This window comes from Dama dama, chromosome 1, assembly GCF_033118175.1.
Source record: "Dama dama isolate Ldn47 chromosome 1, ASM3311817v1, whole genome shotgun sequence".
NCBI lineage: Eukaryota > Metazoa > Chordata > Mammalia > Artiodactyla > Cervidae > Dama > Dama dama.
In genome coordinates, this window is record NC_083681.1 from 61295001 (window position 1) to 61315024 (window position 20024).

The 20024-nt window shown below is 39.8% G+C and overlaps 1 protein-coding gene across 1 annotated transcript in view; it reads left to right on the top strand.

Moving 5' to 3' along the window:
* The window catches only part of ELP4 (elongator acetyltransferase complex subunit 4), a 225699-nt gene extending 210110 nt beyond the window's left edge, over positions 1–15589 (top strand). The window contains exon 10 of the mRNA XM_061151202.1: positions 15180–15589. Within this exon, the coding sequence (XP_061007185.1) occupies positions 15180–15311 (132 nt within the window). The 3' untranslated portion in view covers positions 15312–15589. The remainder of the gene's footprint in view (positions 1–15179) is intronic.
* The last annotated feature ends 4435 nt before the right edge of the window (positions 15590–20024 follow it).

A 20024-nucleotide genomic window follows, 5' to 3' on the forward strand; every position in this document is an offset into this window, starting at 1 on the left:
TTTTAGAATAGAGTGTGAGTATTACTAAATCCCTTTAATTGACAGTAAGTTTGGGAATTTTTTTTTGACTAGTTTAGAAGTAAGAAATATGTTCCCACTTTTATTTTTTCCATAGCTTTTCAGATAGTTTTTGCCTCATTATTTTTAAATATAATCAATTATTCTTTGTGTGAGGTATTAATATTTAATTACAAATTCTAGTTAATGTTGAAAGAAATTGTAAGATATTTAAGATAGACTTTTAAAATATACAAGTCAGTTAATAGATTTAGGATATAAACACATAAATATTAGTATTACTTAAAAATAAATTTATAATGATAACTCAAAGATGCTTGTTGTAATTTTTTCATACGCTTATAATATGTTCTGTAATTTACAGATATTTAATTGGGTAATGATTTGATGTGTTAACTTAAACTGATTTAGAGCAAATAATATCCCTTTAGGGCATAAGTTAGAGTGAAAGACAGAAGAAAAAATACCACTCCTTGATAAATTTTTAAAGGAAAAACATTTTTTCATCATCATTTGTTAAACTGTGAAACTTGTCAGTATTGAACTTTAGGAACCATTTGATGATCTTTTCCCACATATCATGCTTTCGTTTACTTTCAGTGCCTTGAGAAATTTTTGTGCACTTCTATTAAGGGAATCAAATAGAAATGTACAAATATGTCTATTTCATTTCATTCAGATCTTTAAAACTTAGAGAATTAACCCTGCATTACAGTTACAAAAATCACTTTGCTCCATTATTTCATTTTTGAGCATAATTTTACATATACCAAAAGAATGTTCCCCTTTGGGAACATTACATATACCTTCAGACCCTGGCTGAAATGACCTCAAGCTTCAGAGTTTCTACTTGAACCAGAGTGACTCTTCCTGCTACAGTGAAAACTTGAGGCAGGATTTAGCCTGTTTGATATATCAGGTTGTTGGTTCTTCTACATTTCAAGGATCTTTTAGACCTCCTTGTAAAAAGATTTAACTTCAATGGTAAAGTTAAGTGGTGGGGGAAAAAAATCCTCCACGTATAAAAGCAAATGAGTTTTTAAAGAATAGAAAACAATCTCCATGAAAATTAAACTTAACTCTTGTTAACATTTCCATTAAAACATGCATTTTGATTAAGCCAAATAAACAAACACCAAAAAAGTCCCTAGAAGTAGGCATAATCATTTATCTATATACTCACAAATATTTTGCTCTTTTCTGATCATCTGTATTTTTTCTTGCTTTATTTGCTTCATATGTCCTTTAACTTTTTTCCCTCGTTATTCATGGAAAGGTTTTCTACCTAAGACTAAATGGATTCTTTACTTACTTCTTATCTGTGGAGTCACTTCAGCAGAGAGTTACTCTTTGGAGTTAGGTCCTCATCTCTAATCTGTATCCCTTGGCTAGAGCGCTGGGTCTGGTGCTGCCCCATCACTGCCCTAAGGCGTGTAGAGAGAGGGTTCTTGCTCTGCCCAGCCTGCTCACTGAGCTCTCTTTGAAACTGGTGAGGAAGGAGCTCTGTGAAGGGGAGAGATAGATGGACTGGGTGACTATTTGAAACCAGTGTAATTTGTAAATTTGCCATCCACTTTTAAGTGAAAATTGGAGTAGAGGTGTCCAGGGTTAACATGCTTTCAGAAATAAAAAGGAAAATGGAAGTTTTCATTTCATTACAGAGGGTTCTGATACGAAAGGATTTTTTTCTAAATTTTACCAAGATTTCAACAATTATAATCTATGTACTTATATTAAAATATAATATTGCCATGTTATGTATATTTATATGTATAAACATGCACACTCAAATACACATGCACACATGCACACAATAGCACTTTTGAAATAATACTACTTAATATCACCTGGCTTTTAATTTAAGTTTGGAGCAAGTGAAATATACACCACCTAGGAGAGCATACCTTTGACCATGAGGAGTGCAGAAAATCACTACTGCAATTGATACTTCTCATTCATCATGAAAAATTTTTATACTGTCAGTATAGAGAAAGCCACATTTCATTTTGCCAACCAAAACCATACTACCTAACTGCTTTTGTATAAAAGCTAATACATACAACTTGTCAAAAATAGCCCTCACTATACCTTGAACTGGTAAAAGCAGTTAAGAACAGTTTGGCGAAGATAAACCATAAAGTTAATTTTTGTATTATTTTCTTTTCATTCACATTCCTACCAGGTAGGCTTTATCAAATACCTATAGTAAAGGAGAACTTGTTCATGCATGCAGAACAAAATAAAATAAGATTAAAAGCTTCAGGAAATCAGCCTGCTTCAAAAAACCATTAATGTGTGCCTATCCCTCAAGCTTTACAAATGTGTTAATTGTCATATTTCAGTCATGTAAATATGTTTCAGCATAAAGTAACCAAGATTTCCTGTGGTATAAGTACTGCTATCTGGGGGTGTGGGGGTAGGGGGGGATGAACAAGGACTAAATAACACACTGTAATGAAACCTGCCTTTGGGCAGCACATGCCTCAGTTCTGAATGCCCAGAAATACTTCGCAGACGCTCCAGGCTGCCTAGCAATGGGGATTTCTAATTCTGGCTAGCTTGACAAAGTAAATACAACTATTGAACATAAGGCAGTTCCTAATAAAAAACAACAATTCCCCCTTGTAAACACCTACATTTGGCCCCATTAAAAATTCTTTCTTCATACCCAGAAACTCACAGACCCTTAAACGTGGGGGTCTCAAAGTAACTAAAGAGCAGTTGGGAGATTTAATGCTGTTGAGATGTTGTCCGTTGCCATTTCTCCCGAGTCCTTCATACCGCATCAGGGTTTTGTGGGGCAATGTTCTTTCTGCATTCTCTGGAGGACATTATACAAGCAGGCACATTGGCCATTATGCTCCCAGCTTTCATTCATGGATGGCCAGAAGGAAATCCATATGTGTTCATATTTATGCTATGCTTACCTCCAAAAACTATATGGTTGAGGGAGTGTTCATCCAGTTCATCCAGAGTGTGGAGTTATTTAGTGGACTGAAATTAGTGTGATAACTTAAGCCATTATCTGAATTCAAAATTCTCTGATTCCTGCATTTTCATATGTTAGAACTCATCTCTTCTATTAGCTATGTATCAGTCAGACCTCTGCCAGTCTCTTAAGTGAAATAGTGGAGTAGTCTTAAAAATCTCTTGGTTTTAGGGATCAACCTTGAACTTGCACACACATTTATCTGCCAACTGTTTACTGAGTAGAAGGCTTCATTCAGATTACAGATTACAAAATTCAAACATTAGTTCTAGTAGATAAAAACAGATTGTTACCTTTCGTCACCTCCAGACTAGTTTCCATGTGTTTTAAAAAGAAAAGGGGAGATAAAAAGGAATTCTCCCACAGTTAGTAGTTTGGATTTATTTCTAAAAGAACGTGTTTTTTTTTTCAACCTCAACATTCAGATCTAAAAGCTCTATATGTTCCTAAAATACCTTATTATTCTTAAGCCATCTGAGGGGTAGTACCAATATATTGCGGCTAAAATGTTTCCTCACTTGTCTCGGGTAGAAAAGGGACCTCCTGGGCAAAGCGGGCCTGAAGAGCCTGTCAGAACGATGGTCTCTCCACAGAAAGACCTCAGGCTTCTTCCACTTACTGCCAGAGCAGCAGTAGGCCCAGATCTCAAGAGTCTCTCAGCTTGGCCCTGCTGAGACTTAATTCAAATTCTGCACACTCTGGAGCTTATATGCTCCTGCCTGCATTGTGTGCTCCAGAGCCCATGCAAGCCTTGGGTTAAGCAGAGCTGGAGACCAGTCAAAAGGTTGCCAGAGTGAGGAGCCCCACTACAATTCAAGAAGAATGAATAGGAGGGAGTCCGTTTGGGGAAATATGAGGAGTCTCATTCAAGCCATGATGCACAACCCGAGGATCACAGTGACCATGGGGAACTTAGCCACCCCATTCCTTTTTCCTTTATCCATCCCAGAGAAGAGGCTCGTGAGTTGGCGGGGTGGGGGGAGCAGTGCCTTTCATAGTTTCTACTGTCCAAGTTTAGGTAACAATTTAAGTCACCTTATTCCAGCTGTTACCTAAATGATATTTTTTTTTCAGTCCTGCTCATGTTAGAACATTAATGAGAATAAAATGTGCAAAAAAAGAAAAAAAAAACAAGGAGAGACAAAGATAAGAAAAAGATACTGCCTTTAGTTTGTGTAGAAAATAAAACTATTTTAAGGAAAGTTCTTCAGGAATGATCTAGTTTGTTCTCCGTCGTCATATGACATAGAGGAGGAAAGTAACATGACTTCCCATATTTTCAGTGTCTGACAATTCAGTAACCTTGAAACTGAAACATGGTGATATTCTTAGTACTGTGTGGCCCAAAAGATTCTGACTCACGTTTTAAGAGGATTAAGTGCAGCAAACCATCCCCACAAACAGCACCACTTCACACAGGGCCCAACCCCTCTACCTGGAACCCTCCCGCTGGGCACGCAGGAGGCTGGGAACCACCACTCCCCGCAGGAGGACGGTGGGAGTGGGAGGATCCAGTGGGTCACCTAGTGACTGGAATGTCTTTTCTGAATCAGAAGAAAGGCTCTAGAACAGCCTGTGTACACCGCCTTTTTAGAAAATTCTGTCTTTAATAGAATACACATGTGTGCCACAACTGTTCTCTGTTGTTGAAAATGTTCCCTTTGCCTGAAAGTTTCTTTTTCCATGTCTTGTGATGGTCCTTTCTGCAAATTTAGATCTTAGCTCAAATGTACCCTCCGGAAAGGTTTTCACCAATTAAAATAGTGGGTAAGCCAAATTGTTCATTCAGGTTTTCCTGTTAAAATGTTATGGAAAAACCCAAACGAACATTTTGGCCAACCCAAACAGTATCCCTGGGCAGTATCGTATCACCATATTTCATTTCCTTAAAATACCTCTCACTCTCTGAGTGATCTTCTCCATTTGTTGGCTTTTCTATATGTTAGCTGTCTCTCCTTGAGTCGGTAAGTGTCTGTGTATTGTCCCTTTCTGAAGTTGTTTTTTGGATGTAGAGATTTTGCCTATCTTGTTCCCTGTTTTATCCTTAGTGCTTACAAAAGGTCTGGTGCACAGAGTACGAATGTGGACTTTGAAGCCAGAATACCTGAGTTCAAATCCCATTTGAATATCCTGAAGTTGAAATATCACTTCTGCTGTTTGCAGACTTGGTCACATGTTCCACAACTAGCTGAAAGGGAAGCTTGGAAGTGAAGCCTTTTTCAGGATGGCCGTATATTCATAGGTTCTTCTACTCAAGTAGAAAGGGAGAGTGGACACTGGAGGTCAGTGATCGGTCATAGTCTCCAACCCTTTGGAACCCCAATATCCATTATAGCCTCTTCCCACACATTACCTGCTCTTCAGGAATGAGTGGGGAATCCTACTGGTGAGGAACTGCAAAAATTTTCTGCCCTGGCTGCAGAGGAGTGTAGCTAGGTTTGCAGCCCTCCATCTGCTCTCTGGAAGGAACTCCTCTGTCCACTGTCCTCTGTGTCCCTTTAGGAAGTTACTCCTTGTCTATTCCCAGTGACAGCTACATGAAGTCACTATGAGGGAGTCGCTATGAGCCCCTTAGGGGGCTGCACTGATTTTGTTTGTTTGTATTCACTTATTTATTTATTCATAGCTGTGCCAGGTATTAGTTGTGGCATGCGGGAATCTTCCATCTTCCTTATGGCATGCCAGTTCCTTTAGTTGGTGGCATGAGGGGTCTTTTAATTGTGGCATGCAAACTCTTAGTTGTGGCATGCGGGATCTAGTTCCCTTCTGCATTGGGAGCGCAGAGTCTAAGCCACTGGACCACTGGGGAACTCCCTGAAGGCTGCAGTTTTTCTATCCCACTTATAGATAGATCGGTGGGTTCTTTGGTAGCTCAGCTGGTAAAGGAGACCTGGGTTCAATCCCTGGGTCAGGAAGATCCCCTGGAGAAGGGAACAGCTACCCACTCCAGTATTGTGGCCTGAAGAATTCCATGGACTAAATATGGGGTCACAAAGAATTGGACATGACTGAGCAACTTTCACTATAGATAGATCAGATTCCAAGACCTAAGATTCTGTAGGCATTGAAAAATCATAGACTCTTGGCTTGTTTCTTTGACAAAACAACCCCCTCCAAATTTTATGAGGTTGCCAGTCAATTTGCTTCTCTTCAATTCCACATGCAAGTAATCAGAGCCAAAAAGTTGTCCAGACATATTGATAGTTCTAGCATTCAGCTGCAGGAAACAGGTCCCATCTAATTATTTTATGCAGTTGGGAAGTTAATACCCCAAAATTGGGAGCCAGTGAAATAACTGGAAGGACTGAGGGATAATGCCACCAAACTGGCCTCCAGGGAGGCTGCTGCCTCCACCAAAGTCAGTTAGGTGAGGAATTGGGAGGCCACAACTAGAGCTACTCCCGGAAAGTGCCCAGTTCCGTGGCTGCAATCCTAGGGCTAGAAACTCCCCATGGCCACTGCTGCTGGTGCCTCTTGGCCCCCCCGGGAGCAAGTCACTGGACACTGGAATTGGGTGAGCCTCTCTTCCCACAGCTGACTCTCTGCTCCTGTGATGCCTATGAAGCTGTCAACTAGTCACTAGAATGCAAAAAAAAAAAAAAAAAAAAAAAACCCCACTGTCCCTGCAACAGTGTTTGCCACAGTAAAAGTAGCAGGAAGATAAGTACCTGCTTCTTTTCCACCTTCTGAATCTACTGCAGCTGTGGATAAGCCTAATTCACACCTTTCCAGCCTCTTACCTGCAGGTGGACGCACCACAGGGAAGTTGAAATGGGCGCCTGTCCACCACAGCTCTCATCTTGTAAGACTTGAGTCTTATTTTCTGGTCTCTCTATTCTGCCTATACCCCTCCCTTTCATCTCACTTGTAACTAGCTTGGAGCAATCTGAAATAATTGACTTGAGAAAGAAGGCAGCACCCTTAATCTGACTGTTGTCTCTGGCTCCCATTTTCTGGCCAGCCTCTTAATGAGGCATTTCACCACGGCTCAGAGGCACAGACATCTGTGAAGGTTGCCTGCTTTGGTGTGCAGTTGCAGAAGTAGCTGGGCTTTCTCAACCCTCTGACGCCCCAAATTACAAGCTTTTGGTTAGTTTAGGCTGTGAGCTGCAGGCAGGTGCCTCCTTTAATAGAACTGTCATCCCTCTACCTCTTCTAGCACATTCTATGGCTCCAGCCTAAGTTCATTTCTCTTTTGTAAATAACTTTGCCGAAAGTGGCAAGAAGCCACTAACACGCCAATATTCTGAATTTCTCCAAGATTTCAACTAGAGCCACTAGGAGATATGAGGTTTGCCTTCCAAGTTGTCACAAGCCTAATGAGAGTCATCAGCTTTCCAACCTGCAACACTGACCTCACTGCCCACCTTCTAACCACTAAGCCAATCTAGATTTTTGAGGCTAGAATTCAATCCATTTTTTGGGTACTAAATTCTCTATAACAGGATATAGGTTAGGCTGTTATTAAAGAAACTCAAAAAAGCAGTGGCTTAAATAATATAGAACACATATCTTATAAAAGCCCAATTTGGTGACCCAGGGCTCTTTTGGTGGTCAGGTGGTGCCTGACCCTAATAGCTTAGGCGACCCTAAGCTATTTCTGTGGTTTTGCTCCACCCTGCTCAGCTGGTAGCTTCCATTTGATGGTCCAGGATGGCTGCTTCAGCGCCTGCCCTCAAGTCCACATTTCAGTGAGTGGGAAGAAGGGAAGTTTAGCTTGTCCCCAACATTGCGGAGCTTAGAGCAAGAATGCAAATAAAGGACCACGTAATTACATGTCTAGATATTTAAAAGTTACCAAGCCAACAAATCATTAAATATATTTTATTTTCCTTTCTTCACAAGTATACCTTCCTGGGAAGCTAAGTTTAAATATAAGATCAGGGTTCCACTCCAGAAGATGGAGACATAGGAGGAACTGGCCTACAGCTTACCTCCTTTCTCTCCCCACCCCTGCCTCCTTCCCACACAGAAGCAGGCAATGTGATGTGCTTGGGGACACCCGGCCTGCACATTCAAACTCTGTCCACACTCCCCACACACAGCCATCCCTGGGTTCCTCTGGGGCTCCAGGGTGTGCACACAGATAACGAATTTCACCCACAAGGGACAGACCTGGGAAAGAGACATGTGCAGGCTTTGTGGCCATTTGCACAGGGAGCTCTGAGGCCCTGAGTGCCCAGAGTGTGTCCTACAGAGAAGGGTACTAGATGGGCATAACCAAATATGCTCTAGATGGGCATAACACCTCCACCCTGGTTAACTCCTCACCCCACAGGGGGGAGGAGCATCAGTGCCCAGTGAGGGGGGGACCCTCTTGCTGGGATTGAATAGTGATGCCAAGGGAAAGGGAAGTGAATGGCAATTCCCCCTCTCTAAGGATCTGACCTTGAACTTAACCATGGCACTTCTGCTCAAGATGAAGTCACCAGAGCCTAATCACTCAGCCTCATCTATTGGCCAGGGAAGATGGGAAGTGTGGCCTTTATTCTGGGAGGCCGTGTGTCCCACTCAGAGATTTTTTTCACTCTGCAAAGGAAGAGAATAGATACTGGGAGTAAGCTAACAATCTCTGCCACAGACACATGCCTTTTCACAAATCACACTTTTGTTTAGACAAGTGAGTTCTTCACAATCTGCTTTCAGAGAGGTGAGCTTGGAGGCAAGACAATACTGTCAGTTATAATTGACGGTCAAAATAATTGCACACCTGAGCATTTTTCAATGGGCAGCCAATGTGCAATGTTCCAACTCTGAAATTTTGTCTAATTTTCAGATCAATCAGGAAGAACCAACTGAATTTTTTTTCAATTCACAGGATATAGTATGGTTATGAGATTCAATAGAACAGTTTAAATCTGCAACTCTGAGAATGAATTGGATCTTAAACAGAAGTGAAAGCTAAAACCTTGACCATGTTTTGGCAGAATTTTTTCCAGACATATTCAGCCACTATCAAAGGTACACTTATCCAAAAAGAGCAAAAATATGATTCTGGCATGATTTCCACTGCCCCATTCATGTATAAGAATAACACAGAATTCACCAAAATTAGGCAGATGTATCTTCCACATTATAAAATTGTAACCAGATGTAGAGTAATTACAATATGCCATTATATTGTAATTATGTAATGATCATGAAATAATATAAATGCAAGAATGTGAAATATAATAATTATGTAATAGCATATAAGAGTAATTTTTTTTGCAAGTTGAAATAACCCTCTGAAATCTTGTGAGGAAATAATGGTGATGGCACTTCTGGTGGTCCAGTGGTAAAACTCCACACTCCCCATGCAGGGGGCCTGGATGTGATCCTTGACCAGGGTACTAGATCCCGCATGTCACGACTGAGACCCAATGCAGCCAAGTAAATAAATAAAAATGACTTTTTTTAAAGTGGAATTTTCCCTTCATAATAGTGATAAATGGACCCCAAATTGCCTCCTTTAATACAAAGTCATGCATTTTTTCACTGGCCCAGAAGCCAGGCACCCGATGTGCCCCATTTTCACTGTTGTATTACTGAGTGTGAGGGAAATTGTTTAGACTTTTTAAAATTGTATTTATTTGTGGCTGAGCTGGATCTTCATTGCTCCGTGCAGGCTTTCTCTAGCTGTGGTGAGCGGGGGTTCCTCTCTATCTGCTAACCTCTAGATTCGCGGGTTCTCATTGCAGCAGCTTCTCTTGTTGCGGAGCACAGGCTCTAGGGTGCAGGGGGTTCAGTAGTCGTGGTGCATGGGCTTAATTGCCATGGCATGTGGGATCTTCTCAGACCAGGGATTGAACCTGTGTCCCCTGCATTAGCAGGCAGATTCTCAACCAGTGAACCACCAGGGAAGTCCTATTTAGACTTTTTAAATCTTACCACAAGCAAAGACTATTACTGGAGTTTCCTTTTATATTTCTTGACAGCACCACAGTAAAGGGCATTGTGTAATAAATGCTCAGACTTAGTGACCAGACCTGCTGGCCAAGTCCAGTGTTCTGTTACTGTTGCTTATAAATATGTTTTTCATTAAACTGGTAGATTCATTTCCTTGCCCTAATAAGCTCACTTATTTTTATCTTTTTCCATACTATTTCATGGGGTTCTCTTGTGACATATATATTTTTATAAGTCACCTCACATGGCTTTTTTGGAACAAGAAAAGGTATAACTAAATTAGTGCAGTACTTAATAATTCATAAAACACTTCATATCTCATCTGATCCTGGTAACAGTCTTATGAGGGGAGAATCATTCACTTGTGATAGATAAGGATACTAAAGCTAGACAAATGAAGTGACTTCAGTTCAGTTCAGTTCAGTCGCTCAGTCGTGTCCGACTCTTTGCGACCCCACAGATTGCAGCATGCCACGCTTCCCTGTCCTTCACTATCTCCTAGAGTTTGCTCAAGCTCATGTCTGTCGGGTCAGTGATTCCATCCAACCATCTCATCCTCTGTCACCGCTTCTCCTCCTGCCCTCAATCTTTCCCGGCACCAGGGTCTTTTCCAGTGAGTCAGCTCTCCGAATCAGGTGGCCAAAGTATTGGAGCTTCAGCTTCAGCATCAGTCCTTCCAATGAACATTCAGGACTGATTTCCTGGTTGGATCTCCTTGCAGTCTAAGGGACTCTCAAGAGTCTTCTCCAGCACCACAGTTCAAAAGCATCAATTCTTCGGCACTCTTATCTGAGTGAAGTGACTCACATGTGACTTATCTGAGGTCATACTGACAGGGAGTAGAGTAGCAAACTGTCACTGGCTGCCCCCGTGAAAAGACCAGTGTAGAACCTATATGCTCAAAGGTGTTCATAAGTTTTCATTTAAAATGATTATGTTTTAAAGAAAAAAATCTGTTAGGAAGTATTTTGAAATATTAACCCCTATTTCTGTGATTGTGAGTAATGGAAAGTGTGACTTTTCAGGAAATGTCATAAATTATAAAGGATACAAACAAATCTCTGTTCATTTGCTAAAGATTAAAATGTACTACATGAGTTGTTTTCAGAAAACATACGGTGCCCAGTGGTTTGGTCTTGAAAAAATATGAAAAATATAAGTTGATTAAGCTTATTTTAATGGGTATTTACCTACAATTTGTCTCAAATCCAAGTGGTAATCTAGATTCATTATCTTGCCCCGTCTGTCTGGGAACTGTGAGTGCTAAGCACAGGTCTGGCAGGCTGGGAGAAAAGGAATTAGGAAGAGAACTGTGGAGCCAGGAAGCTCAATCCTATATATGATCAGTAGAGTTGCTGATTCAGGAAAGAGCAAAATATAATGGCTCAGCCCAACAGAGGGACAGAAAAGTTGGCAGAGGGGGAAGAATTCCGGTCCAGTTTAGCTTGGTCCCCCTTGAAGCCACAGAGCAAATCACTTCTGCTACTGTTTCTTCGTTAGGACCCAGGGCTTCCTATGGGCCTAAGGGTGCCTTTTGGCAGGAACTCCCCTAATCTGCCAGGGCATTTTGTCAGCCTCCCTGTTTCCCACCTTGTAGCACTGAGCACTGAAGAATTAATGTTTTTGAACTGTGGTGCTGGAGAAGACTCTTGAGAGTCCCTTGGACAGCAAGGAGATCAAACCAGTCCATCCTAAAGGAAGTCAACCCTGAATATTCAATGGAAGGACTGATGCTGAAGCTGAAGCTTCAATACTTTGGCCACCTGATTTGGAGAGCTGACTCACTGGAAAAGTCCCCAATGCTGGGAAAGATTGAGGGCAGGAGGAGACAGGGGCGACAGAGGATGAGATAGTTGGATGGCATCATCGACTTAATGGACATGAGTTTGAACAAACTCCAAGAGACAGTGAAGGACAGGAAAGCCTGCCGTGCTGCAGCCCATGGGGTTGCAAACAGTCAGACACGACTGAGGGACTGAACAACAACAAACCAGCGGGATGAATTGCTATAAAGCACCCCAGGCCTCTGCAGAACCTTGGGAGCTGTCACACCTTCCCCAGGTCCCTTTGCCTACACAGAAATCATCATTCTAGACCAGGCATTCATGGAAAAAAGAGGCAGGCAGCCAGCCAGATAAGCATCTCCTGCCTCAGCAGCACAATGCCTTCCTCCCAGAATCTGGGAAAAGAAAATCAGGTGACAGAATTCTAGCTCAAGATCTAAGGTATGTTTTTGCCCCTGGCCTCAGAACCCCAGGTATAAAATGAGAAAGATGGATACCTTGATTTGGTTTATAAGATTAAATCTGTACTAGATTATTTGTATAGTCCTGATTTTTTCCATTACTCAGCGAAACTTCAAGACTAGATGTTTCTATCCCCCCACAGCCTTGCAGCTTTAGTCTAAAGGAGGTCACTGTGCTGTGGAGAGTGTCTTACAGCTTGCTCTTTCAGAAGACAGATCTGGGGTACAGCAGCATCTGAACGTTTACACATCAAGTGTGTAAATGCTTTGGAAGCCTCAAAGGGAACGTGCCTGACACACCTGGCAAGCCTGGAACCCACCTCTTCTTCTTCCTCGCGGCTTCACATTGCACTGACATGGTGCACAGGGGGAGGCTTAGAAAGGGAGGAAGCCGAAGCCACCGCTTGAGAATTTAGGCTGCCTAGTTAGCTTATTCAAGTGGTAGTCAACAAAAGCTAGCAAAATCGCACAGATTTCCATGCTTCCAGGAACCATCCTTGGGCTTTTTTCAGAGGACACGGGTGCACAACTAGCTTTTACAGTGTAGCATTTGGTTAGGAGCATTTAACCACATCACCCCAAATTTCTGTGCTCAGAAGTTACACATGAATGGTATTTGACTTTTCTTCAAAGCCATTCAACCTGAAAGATTTCCAAGCATGTCACACGTCACAGTTAGCTACTTTTGCAATGAAGGGCTTTCAGCCAGCTGGCTCATGCTCATTGCCTAGAGAAGCAAAGGAAGAGAAACTTTTAGCAAATAGGTAAGCTCCTGAAATAAATTATATTTATGCTGGTTTGAATAAAGTACACTAGTTTCCCCATTTGGATTGCCAGAGCAGTAGGACCTACCAAAATGCATCTTTAAAATGTACTGATTCTACCCTTAAGCAAATCGCCATTTCTACATGCCAGAATCCAATTCATTATTAAACACCTAGCCCATCTCCGTGAAACTTTCTCTGTTCCCATCCCCCCACCACAATTTCTACTTTTGTCTCTACAATTTTGTGGATGTAACTTGGACTGCTCACTGTGAGGGTTACTTGTACGCTTGTCTCATGCCTGTTATTGGGATATAAGGCAACACGGAGTTTGGAGGATACCCTGTTCACGTATCTTTTCAGAATGCCTTGCTTTGAGTAGATTCTAAATATTTGTTGACTCCAGTTGATTTCCTAAACAGTCTAATCACCATCTGACCTCATCTCTGTGGGGCTCCAACCAAAAGTACACACACACACACATTTTTTAACGGGGACTTTTCTTTAAGTTTCAGAGAGCTTTTAAGTCATGCATGTTCCCTAGTCATTTTTCCTCTGCTCATTAGCAATAAGATCTTCAAGAAACATTTCAGCTCAGACATATAATTAAATATCTCTTTCCTTGTTGCTTCCTCTCATGAACATTGTTAGAGTTAACACTGCAGAGACATTCATGACCTCAGACTTCAGAGTCATATGTGTCTTTTAGATTCCTGAGCCTTTCACACTTTTATTTCTACCTGAAATCCTTTCTAAAACTAGGGTATGAAGAAATGAAAAAACTGTTTAAAACAAAGGAAGAAATATGTCTTTCTTTGAATTCTTTTTTATTATTTAAGAAATAGACATTTAATGACTTAATAAGTGACAGGCTGAGTGCTAAGGATACAAATGAATAACACTGTATTTATGTTACTGTATGGATATTATATTTTTCTGGACCTCCCTGACATCTTTGTTGATCATATATCTATATAGTAGTCTTTCACCCTAGATATATTTGAATCAGCAAACTGAAATCAAGGAAGAATATTTTCATAAATTATTTTTAATGTTTTAAAATGTTTTGATCCCTGCACACAGCTTGTGTTTATATGACAGTAAACAAGCCTTTTATCAGGAAAGAAACTAGCCAGAACATATGCTAGTATATCACAATATTTTGACCCCCAAAAAATGTTTTTTCCCTTTCTCATCTTGATTTTTTTTTTTTCATATCCAAGGGAGTTTTCAAATGAAGGGTTTCAGATAGGTTGTCTCCAGGTCAGTTCACCTCGTCAAGGCTTTGCTTAGTCATCAGGGGATGACCCCATCCTGCCCTGCTTACCTTTAGGCTCCCACACCCACTCTGCCTCACACAACAAACATGTTCCTTTGAGTTTGGATTTTTATGAAACAAATCATGTGGTCTGAGAGCAATGATAATTAAAGGAACTTGATAGAGATCCTTTTGAAAAACCAAAAAGTTTCTTTTGAAATGTGAATATCTCTCCCTAATTATAATAACTGTTCTGTAATTGTGATTAGTTATTGGGTCTCCTTAAATCAACCTGTATCTGCAGACAGATAGGAAGGGGAGATGTTCAAAGCTACACTATACTTTTGAAAACATGACCCAACATCATGCATAGAAACAGACTTACCAAGACCTACAGCAGATGTTATGCTGACCTGTCTGAGCATATGAAAAATATTGACCCTTTCATTGGTATCCTTTTTTTCCTTATGTCAATATGACATATGTCTATGAAAATGGTTAAGTTCCTTAAAGAAGGTATAGCCTTGAAATAAAAAATCATCAGGTCAGCTTAATATACAAAGGAAAACAAGCATTTGCAGAAATCCATAATTGCTAAAAAACTACATTCAATTAAAAATACCATCTTGGAGCTCTAAGGGGAAAAAAAAAAGCGAAAAAACAACCCTGCCATTATTATGTGATGTTTTTCAATTATGTTTTTATTTGTGCACCCTCGTGTTTTCATTTCTACCTAAATAAGAAAAATTATAATACATTTAGGTCTGGACTCTGGAAATATGCCACTAAGATTCCTGGTCCAGTTTCTGTAATGTCTACAGTTTGTAAAATCTAGTAGGAAAAGGATGTGATTATATTGGGCTTTAATCTGAAGAATTGTTTTAGCAGGAATTTTATATGCAAGACTAAATGCTGATCAACAGAGCATAATATTGTATTCTGAAGTGTGCTGGCAAAAGCAAAATTAATTATTTTTTTTCCCTCTTTCTTTCCTTCCCCTGAAATCTTCTGCCATAGCGACTGCATTTGCCTCCAGACTTGTCAGACACTGTGAGCCGCTCAAGCAAACAGGATCTGGCAGAATCCGCCAAGCTGCTGGGCCCAGGCTGTGGCATGACGGCCGGAGGCAAGAAGCACCTGGACTTCTAGTGACTCCTCCTTAGTCATTGCCTGCAGAATTCTGTGACACCCTAATTATGATTGCTAATAGCTTATGTAAATATTTTTCTTAACAATGTGACCCTCCAATCCTTGAAAAATACAGTTAGGATTGTAAAACGAGGCCACCGTTCTTCATTATTTTAACCAACTTTTTATACAGAAATAGTACAGCAGAAATACTTTCACTTTAAAATTTTGTTTTATGCTATATCTAGTAAAGAATTTTATTTTTAAATAAAAGCAAATAAAATGTTCGAAATTCAGGACACCTTACAGTGGTCATTAAGCGTATGTGTATATAAGGCACTTGGTTCACAGCAAAGTGCGTGTTACAGCAGGTAGCATATAAAACATTATGAAATTCAAAACTGTGAGAAACATATTTTTCTCTTCATTTCTGAAAGAGACACCTCCCACCAAAATTGCTTTTATGAGATAAAAACTTTGCTACTATATGAAGACTAAAATAAACTTGGATTTACGTATCCTATTATGAAATTGATGCAGATAAGATATTTGGGGATGAAGAATCCATTAAAAAAGCCTACCACAGTATTTAATAAATATAAAGAACTTGAGTAATAGAAAACTTAGACAAAGAAAGAGATGGTCTCTGTTTAAATAGAGTCCACGCTATGAAATTATGTCAACAGACATAATTCAGGATTGAAATTCAAACTGACAGCTACATGAATGCTAGGATACTGGGGAAAAACATGTATGGAAGCTTGGCGAGAGATTTTCACAAAACATAGGTCTGAGACAAAGTATAAAACTGAAGGTAACTCAAATTTCTATTGCATCAGGTAAAACCCTTTGTTAATTATGAACATTGGTAGATGTGTACATTTATAACCATATAAACATGTCTTTGGGGATATATAACATATTGAACTAGTTTTCATAGGAAACACCAGTTTTTTGAATCATAGTTCCATGTTCTCCAAGCTTCTGACAAATAGACAAAAAGTAAAAGTTTAAAAGTAACTTGCATATTTAAGTAATATGCAAGTAACCCACTGTAGCATAAACACATACTGTATAAGAGTCTCAGTTTTTAAAAAGCTGTTTAACATCTGTTAGGAGAAACTGAATTTTCAAAATACATTTCCAAATATATTAGACTATCTTGAAGCAGTTATATCTAGCACTTTTAAGCAGTTTGCTTTTAATATACCACAAATTATGCTTTATTTGTTCTTGACAACATTGCAGAAAACAAAGACTAGGTTTTTAAAACTGTCTAACCAATATGATGAATGTCAGTCACTTAAAAAAAAACCCACTGTAGCATAAACACATACTGTATACAGCTTTTATTCAGAATTAGAATAATTGAATCAATGACAGTGATTTGCCAGGATGTCAAATCTCTCCATCATATCCTGTCACTACCAGTTTATTTTTTGTGATCGAAATCAAAAAGACAACTATTTTGTCACCCGCTATCTCATTAGTACTAAAAATCAGGTTTCTTCTATTTTTTTAGGATGTCTGGTTTATTTTTTTCACTTCTTTTAATTCAAAAGACACAAATTCTTCCCCATTTTCTTTTCAAAATAAAGTTTAAGAATTGATCTGTCAGTTAAAATTAAAGGGCTTTTATATTAAGGAAAGGTGCTTTTAAAATTTAAAGCAACTTCAAAAAAATCAATTTAGTCCATAGATGATAAATAATATGCAGATTCTCCACAAAAGCTTTGCTATGTCCTTTGAAAGCATTATGAACAATCTGAATAAAGTGAATATTTTAGTAGGGTTATTATTTTAATAAGTCTAACCTTTTCCTTACCGTGTTGTGATTCATTTTATACAAACACACAACGGAACAATTACATAGCATTTGACTCTGAAAAGGAAATGTGAGGTCATCGAATATGAAAATTGCTTGTCAAAAATACTTAGCAGGTCATTGATTTACTACCCTAGCTAACACATCTATAAAATTAACGGCCAATTACTGGTTAATATATGCCTTGCAAACAGATAAATACTATAAAAATTGAATGTGCATGTTTAAACCCTTATTTTAAATAAAAAAGAAACTTTTAAAACTCAGTAAAAGTGCATTCTGAACAATGATAGTACCTGGGCTTTCCAAAAATCAGATCCAAGTGCTTTGGTGTTCTGATTTACTAGGCAGGCTTTGTTAAAATAAGCTACTGGAGAGGGATGTATATTTTCATTTTCCTCTGATAAAAACCCACTCTAAACATGTGTTTTCTTTCTTTCTGGAAACTTGTCAGTTATCCATATGCTAATAACTTAACTACATTAAAATACTGGCCTTCAATAATGCTACTGTAGGTATACAAATGATTTTGATATATTATGAAATGTACACTATTAACAGATTATATTTTTCAATTATCAGCTTGTCTCAAAGATATTTAAGTTAACAATGTCAAACAGTGTTTGAAATGTCCTCATATCTTGTGTTTCTAAAACTTCTAAACCCTCTATGGTATTCCTTTCTTACGCTAGATTTGCCTTTCTTTAACGTGAGGTAAATATTTTGACTGCTAGAGTCTGCTCAGGTGCTGGGGTTCTAAGACCTCTTGAATTTCTTTTTAGTAGCCACCAATTTCCACTTTTCCATTTATTCTTTATCTCCACCTCCAGGATCTGCGCATACTAACACTAGACAAAATAAAACTACTTCAAAAGGAAGCAACACTCTGCAATCAATTCCCTGTCTATCTTTTAAAGAATCAGACACACAAATGCACATACAAAGCAAAAGTTGAGAGGGAGCCCTATTCATTTGTTTAAGCCCATTATGAACGTCATTTCTAAAGCATCATGTTAATGCTTTCCAAAGATAGTCACCATCAACACCACCTAATTTAAGCAATACTAACCCTAAATACTTACACTTTGAACTTTAAAACTGAGCAGTGAAGTCATTCAGAACCAAGGCAAAAAAAAGTTGTTTAAATAAGAAACAGTTGAAGTTTATTCTTGAAGAACATAAAAAGGAAGAATTTGTGTTTAGCCTTGGTGAGCCAAACATTATACGAAGAGGAAAACCCTTTTTTAAAAAAGTCTTGGTTACATTAAGGCCCAGAGCAAAAAGAAATAAGCAAAATATGGACACCATCCTAAAATGACATAAGTTCACAAAACAAAGCTGACTCTTGGAATAATACTGTATGAATGACTCTTAGGAAACCTAGTAGTGATTTTTCTTTAAAAGGAGGAAGAAATGATTACATGAGCATACCAAAAGCCAATTTTCAATTTAAGAGGAGGCATAGCTTTGGGGTGGGGAAGGAGGGATATTCTGAGAATTCATTATGGTGAAAAGCATTTGTTTACTTGGAGTAATTTGAATGTTCTTACTCAACATGCAGCTCAAATTCGGTTCACCTGGTCTCCCTAAGTCAGTCAAGTCTGGAGGAAAATCTCGTGATTCTACCAAGGACATCACACATAGATGGCCAACCATCCTGGAGGATGGCATCAAGGCATCCCTGAAGAGTTCCCATTCATAAATATATAAATATACCTATCAATAAATAAATAAAAGTTATTTCAAGAATGAGTAAAAGGCCACCTCTGGGCACAGCTTCCACGCTGTGCCTGCCATGCTGTCCCCGGGGGTGTGCCTGGAACTCCATTCAAAAGGACAGCTCATCTCCCTAGGGTGAGGCAGAAGGCAAGGCAGCCGACCCATCCTGCTGGACCAGAGGGCATCTACAGCTGAGCGGTTGCATCAGACTAAACCAGGCTGCGGAGCCACTGGCAAGCCTGACCCTCTGAGGACGCGTATACGTGCCTAAGTGCACACAGGCAGCTCCTCTGCTCCACAACACTCCCCTTCTGTCCCCACCTCCTGCACCCAAATGTCACAGCCAGCTCTCCAAAGTCTCTGCTTCCTGCCCAGCAGAGCTGTGGGCCAGGACCGGCTGCCTGACCCTGGCCCAAATCACAGCCGGTTGGAAACCATCCCTTCTTGCAGTGAGGAGGTGAGGCGGCCAGCAGCCACCGCACACACTCACACACAGCCCTCCTCGGACATTTCCCCCGGCACGTGTTCCTCCAGGAATGCAGGTGGCAAAATGTCAAGAGGAGGAAATATCTGCACAGGTATACCAACAGCACATATGTGTACGTGCTCCTCTGCAGAAGTGTGCATGCGTGCAACGCAGACGGGATCAAACTGCATACACATGTAAAAATGGCAGTCAGCGTGTCTCAGTGTGCGGCAAGTCTGGGGGCATAAAATTATTAATATAAAGCATGCCAGAGAGATCAATCACAATGATCTGTTCACAAGTATATTCTTTAACTAGAAAATAGTAAATATTGAACTAGAAGATTATTTTTTTTTAAAGTCTCCAATTAATTTCTCTATTTCTGATTGTTTGCCTTCGGGGGTTAAAAACAAAACCAAAAAGAGCAGAGTACAATTCAGTGGAAGCGTGTCTTTGTCCCCAGAGGGTTTTGCCTGTGCAGGCATTTAATCTAGACTGCCAGACCCCCAGCCTTTGACTGAAGCGTGCAGAAGAAAACTTATCCATATTGACTTATATGTTACACAGAACAGACAGAAATAAAAGTCTCAGACAGGCCTCTTTCACCCAACAAAGGCTCATTTTTTTCCATCCTTTGCTTGGGCTCAAGCACTCCTGCCCTGCGTGCTGCCACTTTAAACATGATCAGATCTGTGCTTCATTGCAAATAACAACTGACCAACAA